We start from the raw sequence: 19,134 nt of genomic DNA, 5'->3' as shown, positions 1-19,134 counted from the left end.
CAAGACAAAAACAAAGGTGAAGTTCACATAGCTTCATACAGAAACTGTCTATAGAAATGTCAGAAGGCCACTCTTTACTTTTATACTTTGACATTTCAGAACCTGTACTTTTTCACTTTTTTACTGCAGTGAATAAGTTAAATCAGTACTTCCACTTCCACCAGTCTTTTTTTTTTCTTACAAAAGTATGTGTATTTTTACTTACAGTAAGTACAGAATATGTGGACTTTTGCCACCTCAGGTGCACTTAATAGTAAAATGGGATATTAATGTGTGCTTAATGTAGAATTCAGAGTCAGGGTGCAGATAACAACATCCTGTGCTCCCCACTGACTTCAGGCATAAAGTATGTTGACAACAAGGACAACAGCAGCAGAGCATTAATCTGGCTGTAACAGCCCTCTAGTCATGACATTTTTGGCTGCGGCCTCACGCATTAAAGCCGAGCACTTAAACTGGCCTGAGCCAAGCCACAGTAGCTGTTAATTGCTTAATGGATTTTCCAAAGCGCTCATCTCAGAGCTGCAGCAGCCACAGAGGGAGCTGTGCCTGCTCTGCAGGTTTGTGGAGGCAGAGATGGCAGCCGGGGATCAGTGAGCTGACATCAGATCAATAAGGGACAGCCAGAGCCCCACCACACATAGCTGTGGCTCCCCACTGGCGTCACCCACACTTGATGGTGGACACATTAATGATGTTATGCCACTGCTGCAGAACATGAACTGTCTATTTACACATTAGGGCAAAAAGAACACACTGCTTGTTTTAATAATCATTTCCTTTGTAAGCTGTAACACTGTCCATCTGAAAGCAACTCCATGAAAATGCAAAACATATTCAACTGGGTAAAGATAAAGAAAATGCAGTCAGTCAAATCTGATTCTTTACTTAAAGTGGGTCAACAAAGGTGTCATTAGCAGAGCACACTGTGGTAAATCCTACAGTGAAGATCAGATCGCCGCTGTCCTGTAAAAAAACACTTCTCCTTTTAGCACTGCTTTGGTCTCCACCAACCCCTGAGAAAAATATCTTGCTCTTTCACTGCTAAATGAACCACTATGTTCACCAGCTAGCTGCTACCTAGCTGTTTGGTGCTGACTTTTTGACTGGAAACAGCTACTTGCTTCTGGAAACAAGATAGATGAGAATGATGAGACTGAATCAAAACAATGAATTCATGGAGTTAGAGAAACTGTGGAGTTTGTGTGGGTTAATCACTATGAGAACCTTTCACATTAAACACAGTCCTTTCATCTATTGGTAAAATACTGGTTAGCACAGCTTTAAAGGAACATTATTGTGTTGATTTTGGAGGCCCTGGTGGACAAAAGCAGAAGTGTCTCCATCTCTCTTACCACAAAATATAACATCAAATATAGAATTAATCTTTTTAACTGACTGATATACTACAAATTGTCACTTTCCTGGGAAAATGTAAACAGGCTTTTCAGGGGGGTATTCCATCAAGGGTGATAACTAAGTCTGTGCTTCAGTGAAAAAGCCTGGCCTAAATTAACTAAACTTCCACTCAAGGCTTAAACCAGTTATTGTGTTTTTTCATTAAAAAACCCCAATTGTGTCATGTAAACAAGTTGGTATTTAAAGGGTTAAAATCCTTATGATCAGCATGGAAGTTGAAAAAAATATATATATTGTTTAAATGTAACAATAAATTAATATCATATTTATGGTTATATTAATCATAAAGGCCCAAAAATGGGCCACAAGAGTACATTAAGGATTTTTTAAAGGATGCACTATAGGTTCATTTTGTAGCTGCTCCAGAAGAATTCACTTTCAGCTACTTCACACAGTATTTGTTATGTAAATAGTAAATGTAGCTGCAATTCATCACCCGGCACTCTAGTCAAGTTCTCTCCTTTCAGTTTCCAATCTGTTCACTTGGTGCAGATTTGTTTCAAGTACAGCACTTGTTATTTTTTCATCTTCTTTTCTGCTGGTGTACAAAGTACATTTGCCCACACAAACTGGCACCATTATTACAATTTCATCTAAAGTAGAGTCTAACCCATTATAAACTATAATATTTTACACACCATAAACATCTTAAACTTAGTTGAAGTTTCAGTAGAGTGTCATGATTTTCACATTAGGAGGTTATCTGTGCACACATCAGTATCACCTGAGTGTCCTGACTGGCAGTGACATGAGCTTGAGGTGGTGCAACAGCTTCAACAGGCCACATATCACTGACACACCACATGGCATATGTGAAACCATTTGGTATGCCAAGACCTTCATACTAAAATCATCCAAACATCAGAGTGAATTACTAACAGGCAGCAGTCCTCTTGCTCTGTGCTATAGGCGGAGACCAGCTGTATGCATCCATGGGAGCTACTGCAGGTCAATCACTACAAATCTATTCTCAACTAACTCTATATTGACCTGCTCTAGTAAAGAGCAGTAACTTCAGTCCAGCACAATATGCACTGTTCCTGTAATTCCATAGAACTCGTTCTATCATGTGTTCTATAATGTTCTGTAATTTAGAGGTGAGGGAGCATACGTTCCCTTCAGATGATGAAAAGAGCATGACACAGAGCCACAGTAATGCAATCACTGCTCACCACGACTCACTCACTGTGCGTGGTTAAAGTTGACTGCTGCTCTAATAAAGAGTGTAACACAAAGACATACTGTAACAGGCCTCCATGGGAAAGTCTTTTAATCCTCCACAAAACCCTTTGTATGTTGTAAATATCCAACCTGGCATGTTGGGGCTTTAGGAGACTTGGATTACACCAGATGAGCAATATGGAGGCATTTTATGTTTTTCTTTTTTTTCCAATTGAAAACTGGTCACCATTGCTTCCATTGTTTGGGAGATTCTGTAACACTGTTTCCTGTGAAACTCCAGCAGTGTTTTGTGGACTAAAAAACTAAACCTGACCTTCAATCAGCATGGGGATAAGTAGATAATGAATGAATTTTCATTTTTGAGTGAACTGTACCTTTTAACAGGGAAGAAAAGTGACTACAAGAGTTTGGAATAAAGAATTCAACAAAAGAGGTGTGCACTTGTTTTACACCTGCTTAACTATCTTAAAGGAATAGTTCAACATTTTGAGAAATATGTTTATTGTGTCTAGGCCCCTCAGCTGTGGAACTCCCTGCCTGGGGACTCAGTATCCTCCTTTACATCTCTTTTTCCGTTTTTATCTTTGTCCAATGTTCTGCATTTTATTTCACCTTATCATGTGCTTATTGTGAAACACTTTGTAAGTTTGTTTTTGAAAGGTGAAGTTATTATGAAGTTATCATTATGTATCTGGCCCCTGCTCTCTTGGAGGTCTTCCTGTGGAACAATCCCTCGTCACTCAGGAAATGATACATTATACATTTCTTCTTCTGTGTCTTTCCGCTCCACTGACCTCACTCACTATCTTCACTTACAGAGCTTAAACTCAGGTTACAGTTTGTTTTTTTCTGTGGTCAACACCAGCTCAGTCACGTCTGTCTCTTTACGCTGGAACATCTACATGTCAAACCAAACAAATAGGAATGAAATGTTTACTGGTTTGGTTGCACAACACTTAAGTCATTATAGCCATCATGAGGGTGGAAACACTGTCAGATATTGTGGTGGTGATGGCAGTAATGTGCTCTGCCCTGTGGTACACCTCCTAATACCACAGTGAAGTGGCAGTGTGGTTACTGCTGCAGCCAGAACACCGAGCTCTGAGGAAGAAGACGTCACAGCTGTGGACACACTGACTTACACATAAGCTGATCTCTGAGAAGTGATGTGTTAAAGGGATAGTTCACCCGGAAATGAAATTTCATTTATCTTCTCACCCTCATGCTGACTGAAGGTCAGGTTTAGGTTTTTAGTCCACAAAACACTGCTGGAGTTTCACAGGAAAAAAAACAGAAAATGCCTCCACACTGCTCGTCTGGTGTATGTGTGTCTCCTAAAGCCCCGGCATACCCAGCTGACTAAAGAGATGTATTTTACACCATGTTTTTAGCCTGAATCTTCACTGTAGCCACGTGCACACTGTCTGAACTGGGTGTGTGTGTTGTGATGGTGTGCAGACTTTAGGCAACTTGGATTATGCCAGATGAGCAGCATAGAGGCTTTTTATGTTTTTTTCTCCAGTTGTTTTTCACGGTTGAAATCCAGTCACCATTCACTTCCATTGTTAAGGAGATTCTGAAATGCTGTATTCCTGTGAAACTCCAGCAGAGTTTGGCAGACTAACAAAATAAACTCGACCCTCAATCAGCATGAGGGTGAGTTGATAATACTGAATTTTTGTTTTTGGGTGAAACTATTCTTTCAAGGGAATGTGAAAAACAAGATTAAATGGTGGAGGGGATGTTAAGCGTCAGAACCTTTTCTGACAGAGGTAGTTTTTTTTTGGCTGAAGTGACAATAAAATACTGAGAGGGTGGAGAGCAGAGGAGAGTTTTCAACTTTCTCTCATTCGAAATGTGGATTTACTTGGATTGTTTGGTGAGTGAAGGGATGAAGATTTATGGGCTCAAGTCCCTCAGTAACCTTGGAGATGGTGGCTGTGCCATTCCCCTCATTGACTCACAGCAACAGTCAAAACTCTTCTTCCAGCAGCCCTTAAACAAGTCTACAGTTGTGCAAGTGGCTGTATGAGTCAGTACTTAGGTAGAGTGGTGCATTGAGCTATATGATAATATCAGCAACATACAATCACAAAGCCAACATGCTGATGTTGAACAAGTATATTATTTACCATATTCATTATCTTAGTTTGCATACTAGCATGCCAACACTTGCTGACTAGCCCCAAATACAGGGTACAGCTGAAGCTAATGGGAATGTCACTAGCTTTGCAGGTATGAAGTCAGAAACCAAAGTATTGGACAAACTGAAATACTGACCTGATGATGGATTATGATGAGATATTTTTACTTTGCAAGACAGCTGGATTCACGAGAATCCATCTTGCCAGGCTTCGGGTTATCTGTTTGTGTCCACACCAAAAGTGGTGAAGCCAATCATTGTCCTAGAAGGGATAACTGGCAGCTATAGGCATGGTTTTAATTATGCCAGTTATATTAGAACTGCAGAGAATTTCCTCATTGACAGAAGAGCAAAGAACAACACTGAAGGCTTTTCTCCAGAGTTTGATTTACCAACTGGGACCACTGGTGGATCTGATTGGTTGACGTTAGCTCATGTTAGATATGACAGACAGAGAGTTTGTCCAATCACCAAGTGTTTTTTGAAACAGTTTCTAGGGACGACCTACCAGATGGTTCTGTGTAACAAACCATCTGGCATGTCTGGTTAGAAATATTTCACTGGATAAGAAAAAGTTTGACCTGCGGGTGGTGCTAGAAAAAGAGTCAGAGAATCATTAACATCAGTAAGCTTCATCTTTTCGGACCATAAATGTCTGTACAAAATTTTATATCAATCCCTTGTGGAGATATTTCAGTCTGTACCAAAGTGGTTGTGGACAAACACACCAACATGGCCGTCCCTAGTGTCAGAGAGTGGCTGCAATGTTTGGTTAACACACCAGTTTGTTGTGTTGGCAGTGGCTTATTCCATTTGTAACATGTGATTAAGTGCATGTATCATCTTAAATTTAACTTTAGTTACAGCATTAATGGTGATACAAACTGTAGCAATTCAATCGACATTGGGGAAAAGTGGGTGGAAATGTTCCTGTAAGTTGAGTAAAGGGTCCAAATATTCACCTTGTTTGGAACATAAGGTTCAGCTCCTCCTCCCTACTCCAATCATTTTTATTTTACAGTCCCTAAAAAACACTGCCCAGATGGACATGAAGTGGTTGCTGGTTCTTAGAGTAAAAATACACATGGCATGCGGCTTTTGCTGAGCTACCAGAACAGCATGGAAATACCGGCGTACAGTATAACATCCTCAAGCCTACTGTATATTATGACATCTGAAAATAGAAGCGTTCGGCTACAGTAAGACCTGCTGGCTCTTAAAGTCACAATGACATTGGTCATTACTTTAAGTAATGTTCATGATTGTAAATAAGTTTAATCACTGGACTGTTTCCAAATGCACTCAGGCATTCTGGGAATTTGAGTCATGCCATAATCAGCAGTATCTCCCTCTGTTGTTATGCAGGGTATCCAAACAAACAGTACAGATTTTATCCCACAACAGAGTGACACCCTGACTGCTTGTAGAAATCTTGGCAGAGCGAGATGCTTCATTCTAAATCCAGTTCAAGAACAACGTGCCACTTGTAGAGACAGGAGAGAGGGCTGGAAACAGTGTTGGGAGGTCATCAAAAATGTGGAAACAGCACAATGTACCTTTGTGTCTGTCTACTGTCTCCCACCATCACCACAACACTGAACTCATCCAGTGTTGGAGCCAACCCACAATGTTTGTTCATGCTACAGTAAAAACGCGGACATGCACCAAAACATAACCAGCATTTCTGAATGCAGCATTTGAAGAATGGCAAAGTCAACATGCAATGACAGGTAGTGCACTTAATGCAGTGGTGCTAGTAGCTGAAGTCAAACACTGTATTATCATCCTGGGTTCCACTAGCATTTTAGTTTCCATGATGGCCTAAATTACACCCTGACAAGATTTAAATGATTTGCCAGTCATAAAGATTCTAAATATGTAAGACATAAAATACTAGCAAGCGTTCTCAGTCTATTTTTGTGCTTTGGATGAAGTCAGGCTGTTTCCCCTACAGCTCTGTACTGTAATTAGAGAAATATTTGGGTATGTTACAACATGGACCTTATTCTCATAATTCCACTCTGACTGTGGTTTATGCTAACTTCCTACTCACTACCTCCATTACAGAGTATCAGCAGCACGAGCCTCCTAATTCTCAAACGCCTGTCTGTGAGACTTTGAGCTAAGAAAACTAACTGCTTAAATGTTTATTACTGCAAATGAATAAACACTCACTTTTCAGGTAAGAAAACGTTGTCTGAGGTTTCAAGATTGCTCAAATGTTATTGGCAAAAAGAGGCAGGACTTAGGAAGGGTCAACTGTGATCACCAGGTATAAGCTGATTGGAGGTGTCCAGTCAGGTTTCATCCTCTTTCTTTTGTCCATCAATATCACCAGTCAAGCCCACGACACCTGTGGCTGATTGATTTAAACACATGATAAAAGTTGTCCTGAAGGGGCGACCAGGCGGCTGTGATTTGACTCTACGTAGTAGTACTCCACTGCAGACAGCTGAGAGAGCTGATCTTCATCGAGATGCTAATTCCTGCAGTTGGAAAACAACACACACACACACACACAAAAACACACACACACACACACACACACACACACACACAGGAGCTCCCTCCCTCCCTCATGCTTGCTCAACTCACTACACCAAGTTACTCTGACCAGTCAGCAGTAGGGGTGTCACGGTTACTGGTGGAGCGGTAAACCCCGGTAAAAATGTTGACTATAACAATTACCGTTTTAATTTTAAAAATATATATCATCGCGGTGGATTGCTGCGCCCGCGGTGTAGGCACCATGAGCCTTTCCAGTGTCTCATCTGAGTCTGCTGAAGTTGCTGCGCAGGCGCACTTTGTAGCCTACAACCCCTAACAAACTTCAGATGAGACAGTGAAATGAAGACATGGTATTATTGAGCGCTAATTGAAGGCACAACAATGTAATACACTTCGTTTGTTTTAACCATTTTAGTTGACAGTCACTACATGTGTATTACTATATAGCAGGGGTCCCTAACTGGTGGACTGCGGTCCGAGTCCGGACCCACACGCCGTCCTATACGGACCCGGACCTATAACCAATAAATCATTAAGAGATTTTACATTTTGACGGGACGCTTCTATTTTAACTGGCGAAACTTTTCTAGTCTTTCCAGTGCTGGTTTATCTGATCAGGAAACGCACAGACCAACTGCAGAGAAGCTGCGTGTGGAGGAGACTGTTGTTAATGATGGAGTTTATTACAACAGAAACTAACATGATGGTTAATGACATCGACACCAACCAGATGCACTTATAAAATTAAACAACTGTATAAAGAGGCCTATATGTAAAACAGGAGAGTCTGTGTTTCTCTGTGAGAAACTTTCAGATCTTCTCACAGCAGAGTGAACAGGTGAGGGAGGAGAGGAGGGCAGACTGATCACTAATCAATCACTGATACCGTCATCCTCTCGGACTGATTAAAAAAATAAAAATAACAAAACAGGTCACAAACCAAACCTGGGTGTCCACACAAATAAAGTCTTTGAGTGAAACACTGGAGAGTTTAACATTGTGCTGTTTACAGACAGTCTGCTGTCATTAGTTTGACAGAGAGACAGGGGGTCGTTTTTAGAAGGGAACCCTAGACCCGTGAAAGATCGCGCGAGTTTGATTATTTTAGTAGAAATAACGGAAACAAATCTCACAAGAGTTGTGCAAATAAAGAGTTACCTTCTAGACACAACCGAAAAAGGTGCGCAGCTCCAAAAATAAAAAATCATGTCGCGGTGCTGATGTTTTTAATGTGGCGGGCCGCCATAAATAAAACACTATTCACTGATCCACAGAGAGTCACTGAAACACTGATCACTGACCTGCTGTGATGGAAAAATACTCACATTCTTTACTTAGGTATTTTTACATTGTGGTATTAGTGTTTTTACTTAATTACAATTTAAATATTTTGCATGTTATTGTAGGACTATCAATTCCTTCTGAACATATTCAAGGATTTATTTGTCACATGTTTGTAATACTAATGCAAGACGTAGTGAAATGCAGTTGATCACTCAGCTTATAGTGTGCAGGGATGTACGTGTGAATAAATGAGGTGTGTGTGGCAGGGGGATATATACATGGCATATGCGTAAGGAGAAGGGAAGGGTGCATGATAGGGCTCACGTGGAGGAAGGGGGCCTGTCTTCAGATAGGCCTGTTAATTGTTGTTGCTGATCAGGCCTAACACCACTGTGTCATCAACAAACTTGACAATGGAGGTATTGCTGTTGTTTGCTGAACAGTCATGTATTCAACACACTTTTTAAAAAATACTGCAATAATACTGAAAACCGTGATAATTTTGGTCACAATAACCGTGAGGTTAAAATTTCATACCGTGACACCCCTAGTCTGCAGTGTTTGCTGTCTCACCTATATCATCAAGACTAAACCCAAAACACTTTCAAACAACGGCAGAGGCATCTCTCTCTTTTTACTTTAGTTACTTAGTCCTCTAATTTTATCCTGCAAGATGCTGTGTTGCTCAGCTGTGCTGCCCTGCCCACCAGAGAGACTGACCCCTGGTGGCAAGAGCTGTATTCTACAATACATGACCTCAATACAGAATCTATATCACTTTAATAGAAAGAGGAGCATCTATATTTATGACAGTATTGAAAATCATACACGTAGAGTTTCTTAATACTGGTACACTGTAATATCTTGACACTACCCAAGCTGACCTGGTTGTAGCTTAGTTTGTGAATGTATGGTTAGTTAACTTAAAGAGGTACTCCACTTACTGGAGTGGTTTGGGAACTGGATAGGGATTTGTTTGATTTTGTTTGTTTGCACATTCCATTGTACACTCACATGTAGTCACTTGTTGCATAGCTGACTACATGTTTGCTTACCCCCAGAAGTACATCGGCCTTATGTTTCTTCTATTTCCCCTATACCTCTCTGGGACGTACCATTCTGACTACATGTACAACTGGAGTCATGTTGCCAAATCTCTTAGAGTAAGGGAATTTTATTTGTGTTGTTTAGTCTGTTTGAATATTTCTCTGATACAATTTGTTTGGACGGTCTGAGAACAACAATCATACTCAGGTGTGGAGCAAAATAAGCAGTCATAAACACATTGGTCAGCAGTTCATTTTTGGTGGGAATGTCATCCAATCTCAATGTGACGCAACTACACAGCATATTCTCCAACTCCTAAAGCCAGGTGTGCTTTGCATTATGGGATGCAGATGCACAAAATCATCAGTTGTTAGCAACTAGCTGGAGAATGAATTGACTAGTCACCATGGTTGCTTCCTCAGCCGCCTGGGCCACCATGTTCCACCATGAAGTTTCGTAGCCCAGCCTCTTCTGCTGTATAGAAAAGATGGCGACCACTGAGGGTGAAAAGTGTCCAGCGCTCCCCACTCAACTTTTTGACTGTTATGGGTACAACATCCAGGTACGTGCAGTGCAGTTGGTTTTGCCATAAATGTCAATGTGAACACACTCAAAACAGGAAATGTATGTACAGAAGTAGGCAAATTGAGTCACAGCAAATGACTTTGCTAATTAAGTTTGAAAAGGCCCTGAGTCCCGCGTTGAAAAATACTGGGATCATCATTTAATGCACAGATATAGACATTAATATTTATCTTCTCATCTCACTCTCAGAAAGAAAGAGAATAAATGTGTTGGGTGGCACCCAAACCCCTCATAGATAGTCCATGGTGAGACATCACAGAGATGCTGGGATGTGAAGTTGACAGGATTGGTCTATATTTCATGGTGAGATTACTGTGAGCGTTTACCATCTGTGAGGTGATGGCTTAGGGCACAGAGGACACACCACTACTGATGATCAGTGTGATCCCCAGCAGGAGGGAATCCCTGTTAAATCCTCACATCAGCATCAAGAGCAGGAGAAGAGAGTGCGGAGTGGATTCATCAGGATTCCCTCTCTATCCCTCCACTGTACACACTTCCACAACAAGTCTGCATATATAAATCCACCAGCCTGTCCCTGGAGTGGGATGGAGGAGGATGACACAGATGGCTGGGGAAGAAGTGTTTTCAAAGGCCTGCCGCAACCTACGCAGCCAGTGCAAACATGAACCTTGTTTCTAAGTAGCTGAGCGCTTTAATATGGCTCTAAATATTAAATGGAAATTCGCAGGTGTTTGTTTTGGCCTGAGATCAACACAATGTGATATGTTTTGTACTACTGCTGAGGCTGTTTCTAAATCAACAAGAGAGAGAGAACAATCCCTGCAAGTTAAGGAAACTGGTATAAAAGCAACAACCTACCATCTATAGCGTCCCAACATGCTGCATATTAAACTAGAAGAGGTCACACATTAGAGTGAAAATCACCACTAGGCAACAGATGGTGAAGCACCTACTGCAATGGCACTACAAGTGTCTGGGCAGAATTGTATAGTGTACATTTTCTTATCTACATTTGTGTCCAGACTTCTCAATTTAAATATTCTAATTTATTTTGAACATTTTGTTATTTAGAATAGTCATTCCCAAACACTGGTTCAGGACCCACAAGTGGGTCACAGGAGATTTTATTTAGGTCACCAAACCAATAAAAAGACTATGGAAGAAATGTAGTAGTGTCTTAATTATATTCTTAGAATTCAGTGTTCTAAAATGTTCTATATAGAAATAACGCTAATGAGATGTCTTGTTAACTCAGAATAAATGCATTTATTTATCATTTATAAATTATTTAACATGTATATGTGTTTGCAATAACATGCATCAAGATTAGGGCTGCAAATAATTTATTGCCAATCAATCTGTCCATTATATATATATATATATATATATATATATATATATTATTATATTCATGATTGATCAAAGAGTTGTTGGTGAAAAACGGTCCAAAATATCGATCTGGCAATAATTTTTCCACTACTCAATTAGTTGTTTGGTTCTGAAAGTGTAATAATGAAAATCAATTGATCCTTTCACAATATTGTTAATTGAAAAATAGGTCCAAATATGTGAAAACAGGTAGAGCGCACAGACGTATGTCAACTCATGATCAAACTGGCAGTAATCTTTCCACTAATCTATTAGTTATTTGGTCCATAAAATGTGACAAAGTGTCAATCAGTGTTTTCCAGAGACCAAAATGACATCCTCAAATTTCTTGTTTTATTTTGTCCACAACGCAGAGATATTCAATTTACTATCAGAGAGGAGTAAAGAAAGCAGAAAATATTCACATTTAAGAAGCTAAAATCAGAGACTTTTGACTTTTTTTTCCTTTAGAAAATGACTCGAACTAATAAGCTGATTAATTGATTATGAAAAGAGTTGGTGTTTAATTTAATAATCGATTAAACATTGCAGCTTTAGTCAAAATAATAGTGATGCGGAAATGGAAGTAAAAATGGTGACTTATGCACAAATTAAGTCTTACCGATATTTATTACTAAGGTCTACTGTGGATTGGATTATACTGTGGTTGTGTTGGTTGGTTCTTTGCAAGTGGTTCCCCAGGAAAAAAAAGTTTGGGAAACACTGATCTAGAACATTAACACAACCATGTGGCTATACTGTACAATAATATCACAGATTTTGAAATCTGCATTTTTGGAGAAACTCATAAAGCTGAAATTCTGAACAATTGACACTTGATGTTGCCTTGATGTTTGGACAGAGCCTGCATGTGCCACTGGAAGTTGTGGCTATTCAGAAGATTCATGTTTTGGCACAGAGCCAACAATCCTAACAAGTATCTACTATCATGTTCAACTCGTGTTTTTAACAAACCAAATTTCATGAAAATCTGTTCAGAATTAAGTGAGTTACACTCAATGGTAGCTGCAGAGACACAGAACAGTGACACAGAGAAGCAGCCAATGAGGTGCAGTCAAGATGGTGGGGATTTATTCATGTAGTATTATGTCTTTAACTTTTGTGGATCATCATATATCAAGTATGGAATTAATAAGCAGTTGCTCCAGATTAAGATGAAACGAAACTTTCCTATTGATGTCAGTTTTTGAGCCATGACCAAGGCCAAAATGTGGTCTTAAACTACGTAGCTAAGCCTTGTTTTTAGCCTAGCAGTTGTTGATAATTTGTGGCCCCTGCTGGTCCATTAAGAAGAGAGAGGGGTCAACAGTCACAATAAATTTACTTTTACTTGGCCACTATCTGTAATCTCGTTCTTTTAGTCATGACCCACCCTTCATGAGATGAGAGAAGGAACGAAGACTGGATTCTGGCTCAGCTCTCTTTTTGTCACAATGTTGCATTAAAGTGAATCTGATAACACTCCTGCTCCTTCATCTCACACTCCATTGTCTCCTCACACAAGAACATGACCCTGAGATACTTGAACTATCTCACTTGGGGTAAGGACTCATTCCCTACTCAGAGTAGACAATCCACCGGTTTCCTGCTGAGAACCATGGCTTCAGACTTGGCAACTGGATGACATATTGCCTTCAGACTGCTGATCACCTCACACTCGGATGTGAACCCATCCAGTGAGTGTTGGAGGTCATAAACCGATGATGCCATGAAGACCACATCATCTGCAAAAAGCAGCAATGCCATCCTCAGCTCACCAAACTGCAACCCCTCCCTTCCACGAGTACGCCTGAGATCCTGTCCATGAATATCACAAACAGAATCGGTCATAACGCGCAAAGCAGAGGCCAACCCTCACTGAGAAAGAACCCAACTTACTGCCAAGAACCTAGACACAGTTCTAACTTTGGGTGTACAGAGATTGGATAGCGCTGAGCAGTGACCCCTGTCAGCTGAGGAACCCGGTCATACACCTTCTCCAAATCGACAAAACACATATAGACTGGATATGTCTCTTAGGGACAGGGTGAGAAGCTCAGTCATCCATGAGGGACTTGGAGTAGAGCCGCTGCTCTTTTATGTAGAAACGGACCACTTGAGTTGGTTCAGGCATCTCATAAGGATGCCACTATCTACCTGTGGAGGTGTTCCAGGCACACCCAACTGGGAGGAAGCCACAGAGCAGACCAAGGACTAGGTGGAGGGTTTATAGCTCCACCCTGGCCTGGGAACACCACAGGATCCCCCAGTCTGAGCTGGTTAATGTGGCCAGGGAAAGGGAGGTCTGGGGTCCCCTGCTGGAACTGCTACCTCCACAACCCGACTACGGATAAGCGGTTGAAGATGAATGGATGGATGAATCGATACTTGGTGGGAACTAAATGCTGCATAAAAAATATATCCAATAAATCTATCATTTTTTAATGTAAATGTATGATGAAATAATATTTCATAATAATGAGTTCAGTTTGAATAAAATTTGCAAAACTTTTTCATATTTTTTTCATCTATTTATTTAATATTGAATATTATGGGTTTCATATTTATCTGCTACTTGAAAAGATTCTTTTACTTGAACAAAATAGATTCTCTGAGCATGAGGCCTCTTTTGTAAGAGGTCAAAAAGAAAGGAAGCCTATAGCCTGTAGAGGATGTGTTGAACATGGAGGGCGGGTAACAGGACACTTCTCTGACACACCATCTGTGAACACGTTCAGAGAGGCAGGATGCTGAGCAAAGGTGTCTCTGTTTCAGGACAGTGCAGAGCTAAACACAATTACTGCACAGCACATTCATCTCACTTCTTCCAAGACACAAAAACACACAGCAGACATAACATACTGTAACCGATGTGAGACACTGGCACGAAGCAATGCAACACTGCACACAGACCACAGCTGGAGACAGGTTGTGGTTTCTCAGTTCAGTGTCAGAAAACCTGACTTTGTCACGTTCTTGCTACTCAGTGATAAAAGCACTTCCTCTTAGTAGATACACGGTCCAGGAAATTTATGCATTTACTGTCAGGGCTGCAGTGTGAACACTATAAAGATGAGTTGAAAAAGTAATTGAATTTGTCAATACTTACTCCAGTGATTTATTAAGCTATTCATATGCATCGTGTGGCTGGTGGAAAAAACCCAGAAGTCTCTGCAGAAACTGAGGAGGAACCACATACATGCAACAGCAAATGAGCAGCAGCACAGAGACGGGACTTTACACAAAAACAACACATATGAGCTGTCAAGCAAGCAACACTGAAACTAACATGAGGACTGACTGGTAGACATCAAGTTCACACATCAGACACTTCTACTGCATTTGAATTTTTTAACCATGTGGCACTGGTTCCCAATCAAAAAGTAATGTTTCCTTCTCTTAAAAAAATAGAGAAAAGTCAAAATAGTTTTGGGATTAAATACAGGGCTGGATTATTCCATTAGACCCCAGTCCAAAAATGACCTGTGAGCCCACCCACACATAGATTCCCACAGCCAATTTAGCTACGCTAGAATACAAGCCTACCCCATGTTTACTGTTTGTCAGATAGTTAAACACAAATTTGTTTAGTCATGCATTTAGAACTGCAACGATTAACTGATTAGTCGATTAATCAATTGATTAATCTTTTGAGTTATTTTTTGAAGAACAAAAGTCAAAATTCTCTAATTCCAGCTCCTTTAATGTGAATATTTTCTGGTTTCTTTACTCCTCTCTGACAGTAAGCTGATATCTTTGAGTTGTGGAAAAAAACAAGACATTTGAGGAAATTTGAGGACATTTCATAGAACAGCTTATTGATTAATCAAGAAAATTATGAACAATGAAAATAGTTTGTAGCAGCCCTACATGCATTCAATTATTTTTTTTTGCCCACTTGGATGCAGCACAACACAAACATGTGGGGAAATATATCTGGCTCTATGTTTACCAGCTACCTGCTAACTTTATCTGGCTGCTGTTTGATGCTAGCCACGTAGCATAAAGTGGGTTTATAAAGCATCGATTTGAGCAGTTACAAGAAAACAAAGAGGGAGTGAAAAAGTCAGTTCCATGGTAAAATGCCAGACTGGGTGATGTTAGTGATGCAACATCTTACAAATGACTTTGTCATTTGGCCCATAATATATTGATATAAAAATATTGTATATAATATAGATTTAATGTAGTATATATAATATAGATTTAAGGATATCCATCCTAAGCATAATATAAATTGAAATATTACAAGTTTTAAGATTAAATTTAGACAAAGGTCCCTTTTCAGCTTTCAGTTTTGTTTAAGTGCTGCATTATCATCAAATTCATAATAAATCAAATCAAATCATATACATTTTCTCTGCCTTTTACCATTTAAAGGTACACTGTGGAGATTTTGACTACAAAATTCATTCATTTCTATGGAGTTTGCACACAAGGATGCTTGTGTGTGTATGATTGTGGGTGGCATGTCACACAGTCCTGACAATGGTTTCACGCTATTGAAGTGATTGACAGTTGGTGGCAGTAATGTGCCAAGAAATGCAGCAGTGCGCGAACAACAGCAAGGAAGAAGATTTCAAGCAATTTGAAATTGCAGACTTTTTCTTTTTATTGTACTTTTTAGAAGTGCCTACAGTGGCATGCAGTATGCATACAATTAGGACACACTACTTCCTCATAACATGGTACCCTGAACTTTGAAAAGGATCATGGGTTAGAATAGCCAGAAAAGCACGCTGGCTTGCATACTGCAAAATGGGACCAGATGCAGTAAGACGTCCTGGTATTCTTGGTATTTACTGCATGTGACATACTATGTGCTGCGACATATTAAATCTTTTTCCATAATACTAAATATTATGGTAGTGTGATTACTGGAACACAGATAAAGTGCTGCAGAGATGATGGATTTTTGTATGCCAACCTGGAAATAAGCATTGCTCTGGTTCCCTCCACAAATAGACACCAGGATTTTTCCCTTGGATTGGAGCAAAAGTTTATAACATGCTTTCTTCAGCAAGCTAATCTTCACACATGAACACCACTTATATGATTTTAAAGTGTAAATACATTCAGCAGGAGTAACAAGCTAACGGTAGGCTATAAATAAACTACACCATGGTCAAATGACTCAACATCACTACCATTACCTAACTAGAGTTTGACATGTTGATGTTTAATTTCAATGACAACAGTGTTGTCTTGTTTAGCCACTTGTTAGCAACACTCCTTTTTTAAGAAATCAAAATTCATGAGTGGGGCATTTAAGTTTGTAGAACAACACGTGAAAAACGCTTCAGTTTGTGTTAACCACAGACTTTATTTCAGGAATATAACCAAAAATACATTCAAAAAGCCCACTGACTCCAAGACGAGGGAAGTGCAGGTGCTATATGCTAACTCATTTCCAGGTTTTAGGGCTCAATCCTGCAGCACTTCAAAAAATCATGTGGAAAAAAAATTCACATTGCTTATAAAACCTCCACAGGATAGCTTTAAAGAGGCTGATCGCTTCAGATTTATTTTGGGGCCCCTTTGAGGGTCCCAATCCCTAGGTTGGGAACCACTGCAATGGTGTCAATGGTGATGAGTTTCCTTTACTCTAATAAGCTTTCTGTACCCGGAGTTCCTCCTGATATGTGAGATTTTGCTGTTCAGTTGTAAATTCAGAGTGATTCTTGTCATGCTTGTTAACAGAATAACATTCTTCAAATTTTTCTCTCATAAAATCCTAATGCGGTGGTAGTCTCAAACTTTCTACAAACACAGCACACAACACAGAGCAGAAACAGTCTACCTACATAGATTCAGTCCCGTGGTTGTCGGTAGAAGGCAGCTCAGGTTACAAATTCCGTGAACTTTGAAGCATCATAGTTCCGTTCAGTGTGCTGTCTGTGCAGAAGTCCCGTCTGTTTCAACTCTTCTCCTCTGTTACCGCGTCTCTGCAGCGGTCAGGCGGTGCGTTCACTGTCCTGCAGCTCAGCTCAGCTCACTGTGACTGTGGACGGGCTGCGGGTGAAACAGGGCTCGCTGGTGCAAATGCATGTTTTATGTGTTGTCTTAGGAACCAGCCTCACCAGCGGCTCGTCGGTGGATGTAACTCCACCCACGAGGAGAGAAGGGGGTAGAAGAGGAGGAGGGAGGAGAGGAGGCAGGATCTGTTGATGAACTGATGTAGATTCTCACATAGTGATGATGAGTTCATTAGTTAAATTTCTGTTGATAGCAGATGTTCTGTATTAACTTATATATTTTTGAACTCGAGACCCTTTCAGGTCCCAAGTCAATCTGTAGCCCTGCAAACCCTAAATTTTCTTTTATTATTATTTTTTTTAGTGTTTATTGGACCTTCTGACAAAATCCCCCATCCAAATTCTATATTATTTACTTACATGATGGTCTTTGTATCGTATATGATATGTCAGGCTTTTTTTATGGAAATTCATTAATCGTAATTTTTTTTAATTTTAGAAACAAAAACCAATATAGTTGCTCTCTGAAAATTTGACACATTTCATTTTTTTTAAAAACCCTTTTCTCATTTGTGGTCAACAAAAAAGCTTGGTGATCCATTTTCAAGAAAATCAACTGAAAAGACAATTATCATATTTGATACACACATTTTCACCCTATTTTACTATAAGGTACAAAGTAATTATGTTTTTTCACTTAAGTAAATATTCAGAAATATTAGTAATAATATAATTTATTCTTACTGTAACTTGTAAATTAGCAAACATTTGGTAACACTTCAATTTCCAGGGCTCATAATTTCATGGTGATTAGGTAGTAACTGCAAAGTAATATATTTGAAATTTCTTAGAAATTACCCACAAATTACCTACAAATTACAACCAAATGTGGTTAATTATGTGATAATTAGCAAGTACTGTTTTCATGTAGTGGGTGGTAATTATGAAGTAACATATTTGAAATTTCTTAAAAATGATTAATCCAGACTTTCAAGGTAAGTATGTTATAATTTGCAAGTGTCATTTTCATGCGAGTTATGACACACTTACCATGAAATTTGGGGAGAATATTTGGGTTAATTCATAGAAATTTCAGATGTATTGCTTTTTAATTACCACCAACTAAATTTAACCGTGAAATCTGGAGGTAATCTAGAGGTAATTTATGCGTAATTTCTAGGAAATTTCAAATATATCGTTTGGCAATTACTGCCAATTTATCATGAAGTAATGGAACCTGGAATTGAAGCATTACCAAGAATTTCCATGCAACAACCATGAGACTCACTACATGAAGGCAGCCATATTGGATTTTGTGCTCAAGGGCAGGCTGCTGCCTGCAGTGCACTGATAGTCCACCAGAGGACAGAAGACATGTCTCAGATTGCATGCAACAGGTTTTTCAGGAAAGTGTTGATCATATTGATATATCAAATCAGCAATATGTCATCCAGTTGCCAAGGACACACCCCTTTCTGGGAGAAAACTTGTGGTTTAGAGATAGGATAAGAACTTGATCTCTGGTTCTCCTCCTGTTAAGGAAAGGATCCCAAAAAGGGAGCAATGAGAACATCTGAGCCTCCAGAGAACGTTTATTGTTCCTACTGATGGAGAGCTAACATTAGCATGAGTGTGCAGCTGCTGGAGTTCAGTCCCAAC

The 19,134-nt window shown here is 39.7% G+C and overlaps 1 protein-coding gene across 2 annotated transcripts in view; it reads right to left on the bottom strand.

The window, feature by feature from the left end:
* LOC146320903 (dual specificity testis-specific protein kinase 1) overlaps nt 1-17,580 on the bottom strand; it is a 42,558-nt gene extending 24,978 nt beyond the window's left edge. Inside the window, exons 1-2 of one of the 2 annotated variants that reach the window (XM_084729345.1) lie at nt 17,305-17,580; nt 14,610-14,680 (exon numbers count right to left, since the gene is read on the bottom strand). In XM_084729345.1, the coding sequence (XP_084585471.1) occupies nt 14,610-14,640 (31 nt within the window). In that variant the 5' untranslated portion in view covers nt 14,641-14,680; nt 17,305-17,580. The remainder of the gene's footprint in view (nt 1-14,609; nt 14,681-17,304) is intronic. The other variant, XM_084729346.1, reaches the window with a different exon arrangement.
* Between the last annotated feature and the right edge of the window lie 1,554 nt (nt 17,581-19,134).

The sequence above is a fragment of the Lutjanus erythropterus genome, chromosome 10, assembly GCF_056507025.1.
Source record: "Lutjanus erythropterus isolate fLutEry1 chromosome 10, fLutEry1.hap2, whole genome shotgun sequence".
NCBI classification, from domain to species: domain Eukaryota; kingdom Metazoa; phylum Chordata; class Actinopteri; order Lutjaniformes; family Lutjanidae; genus Lutjanus; species Lutjanus erythropterus.
Note: the sequence above shows the minus strand (reverse complement) of the source record. Positions and strands in the feature narration are given on the sequence as shown.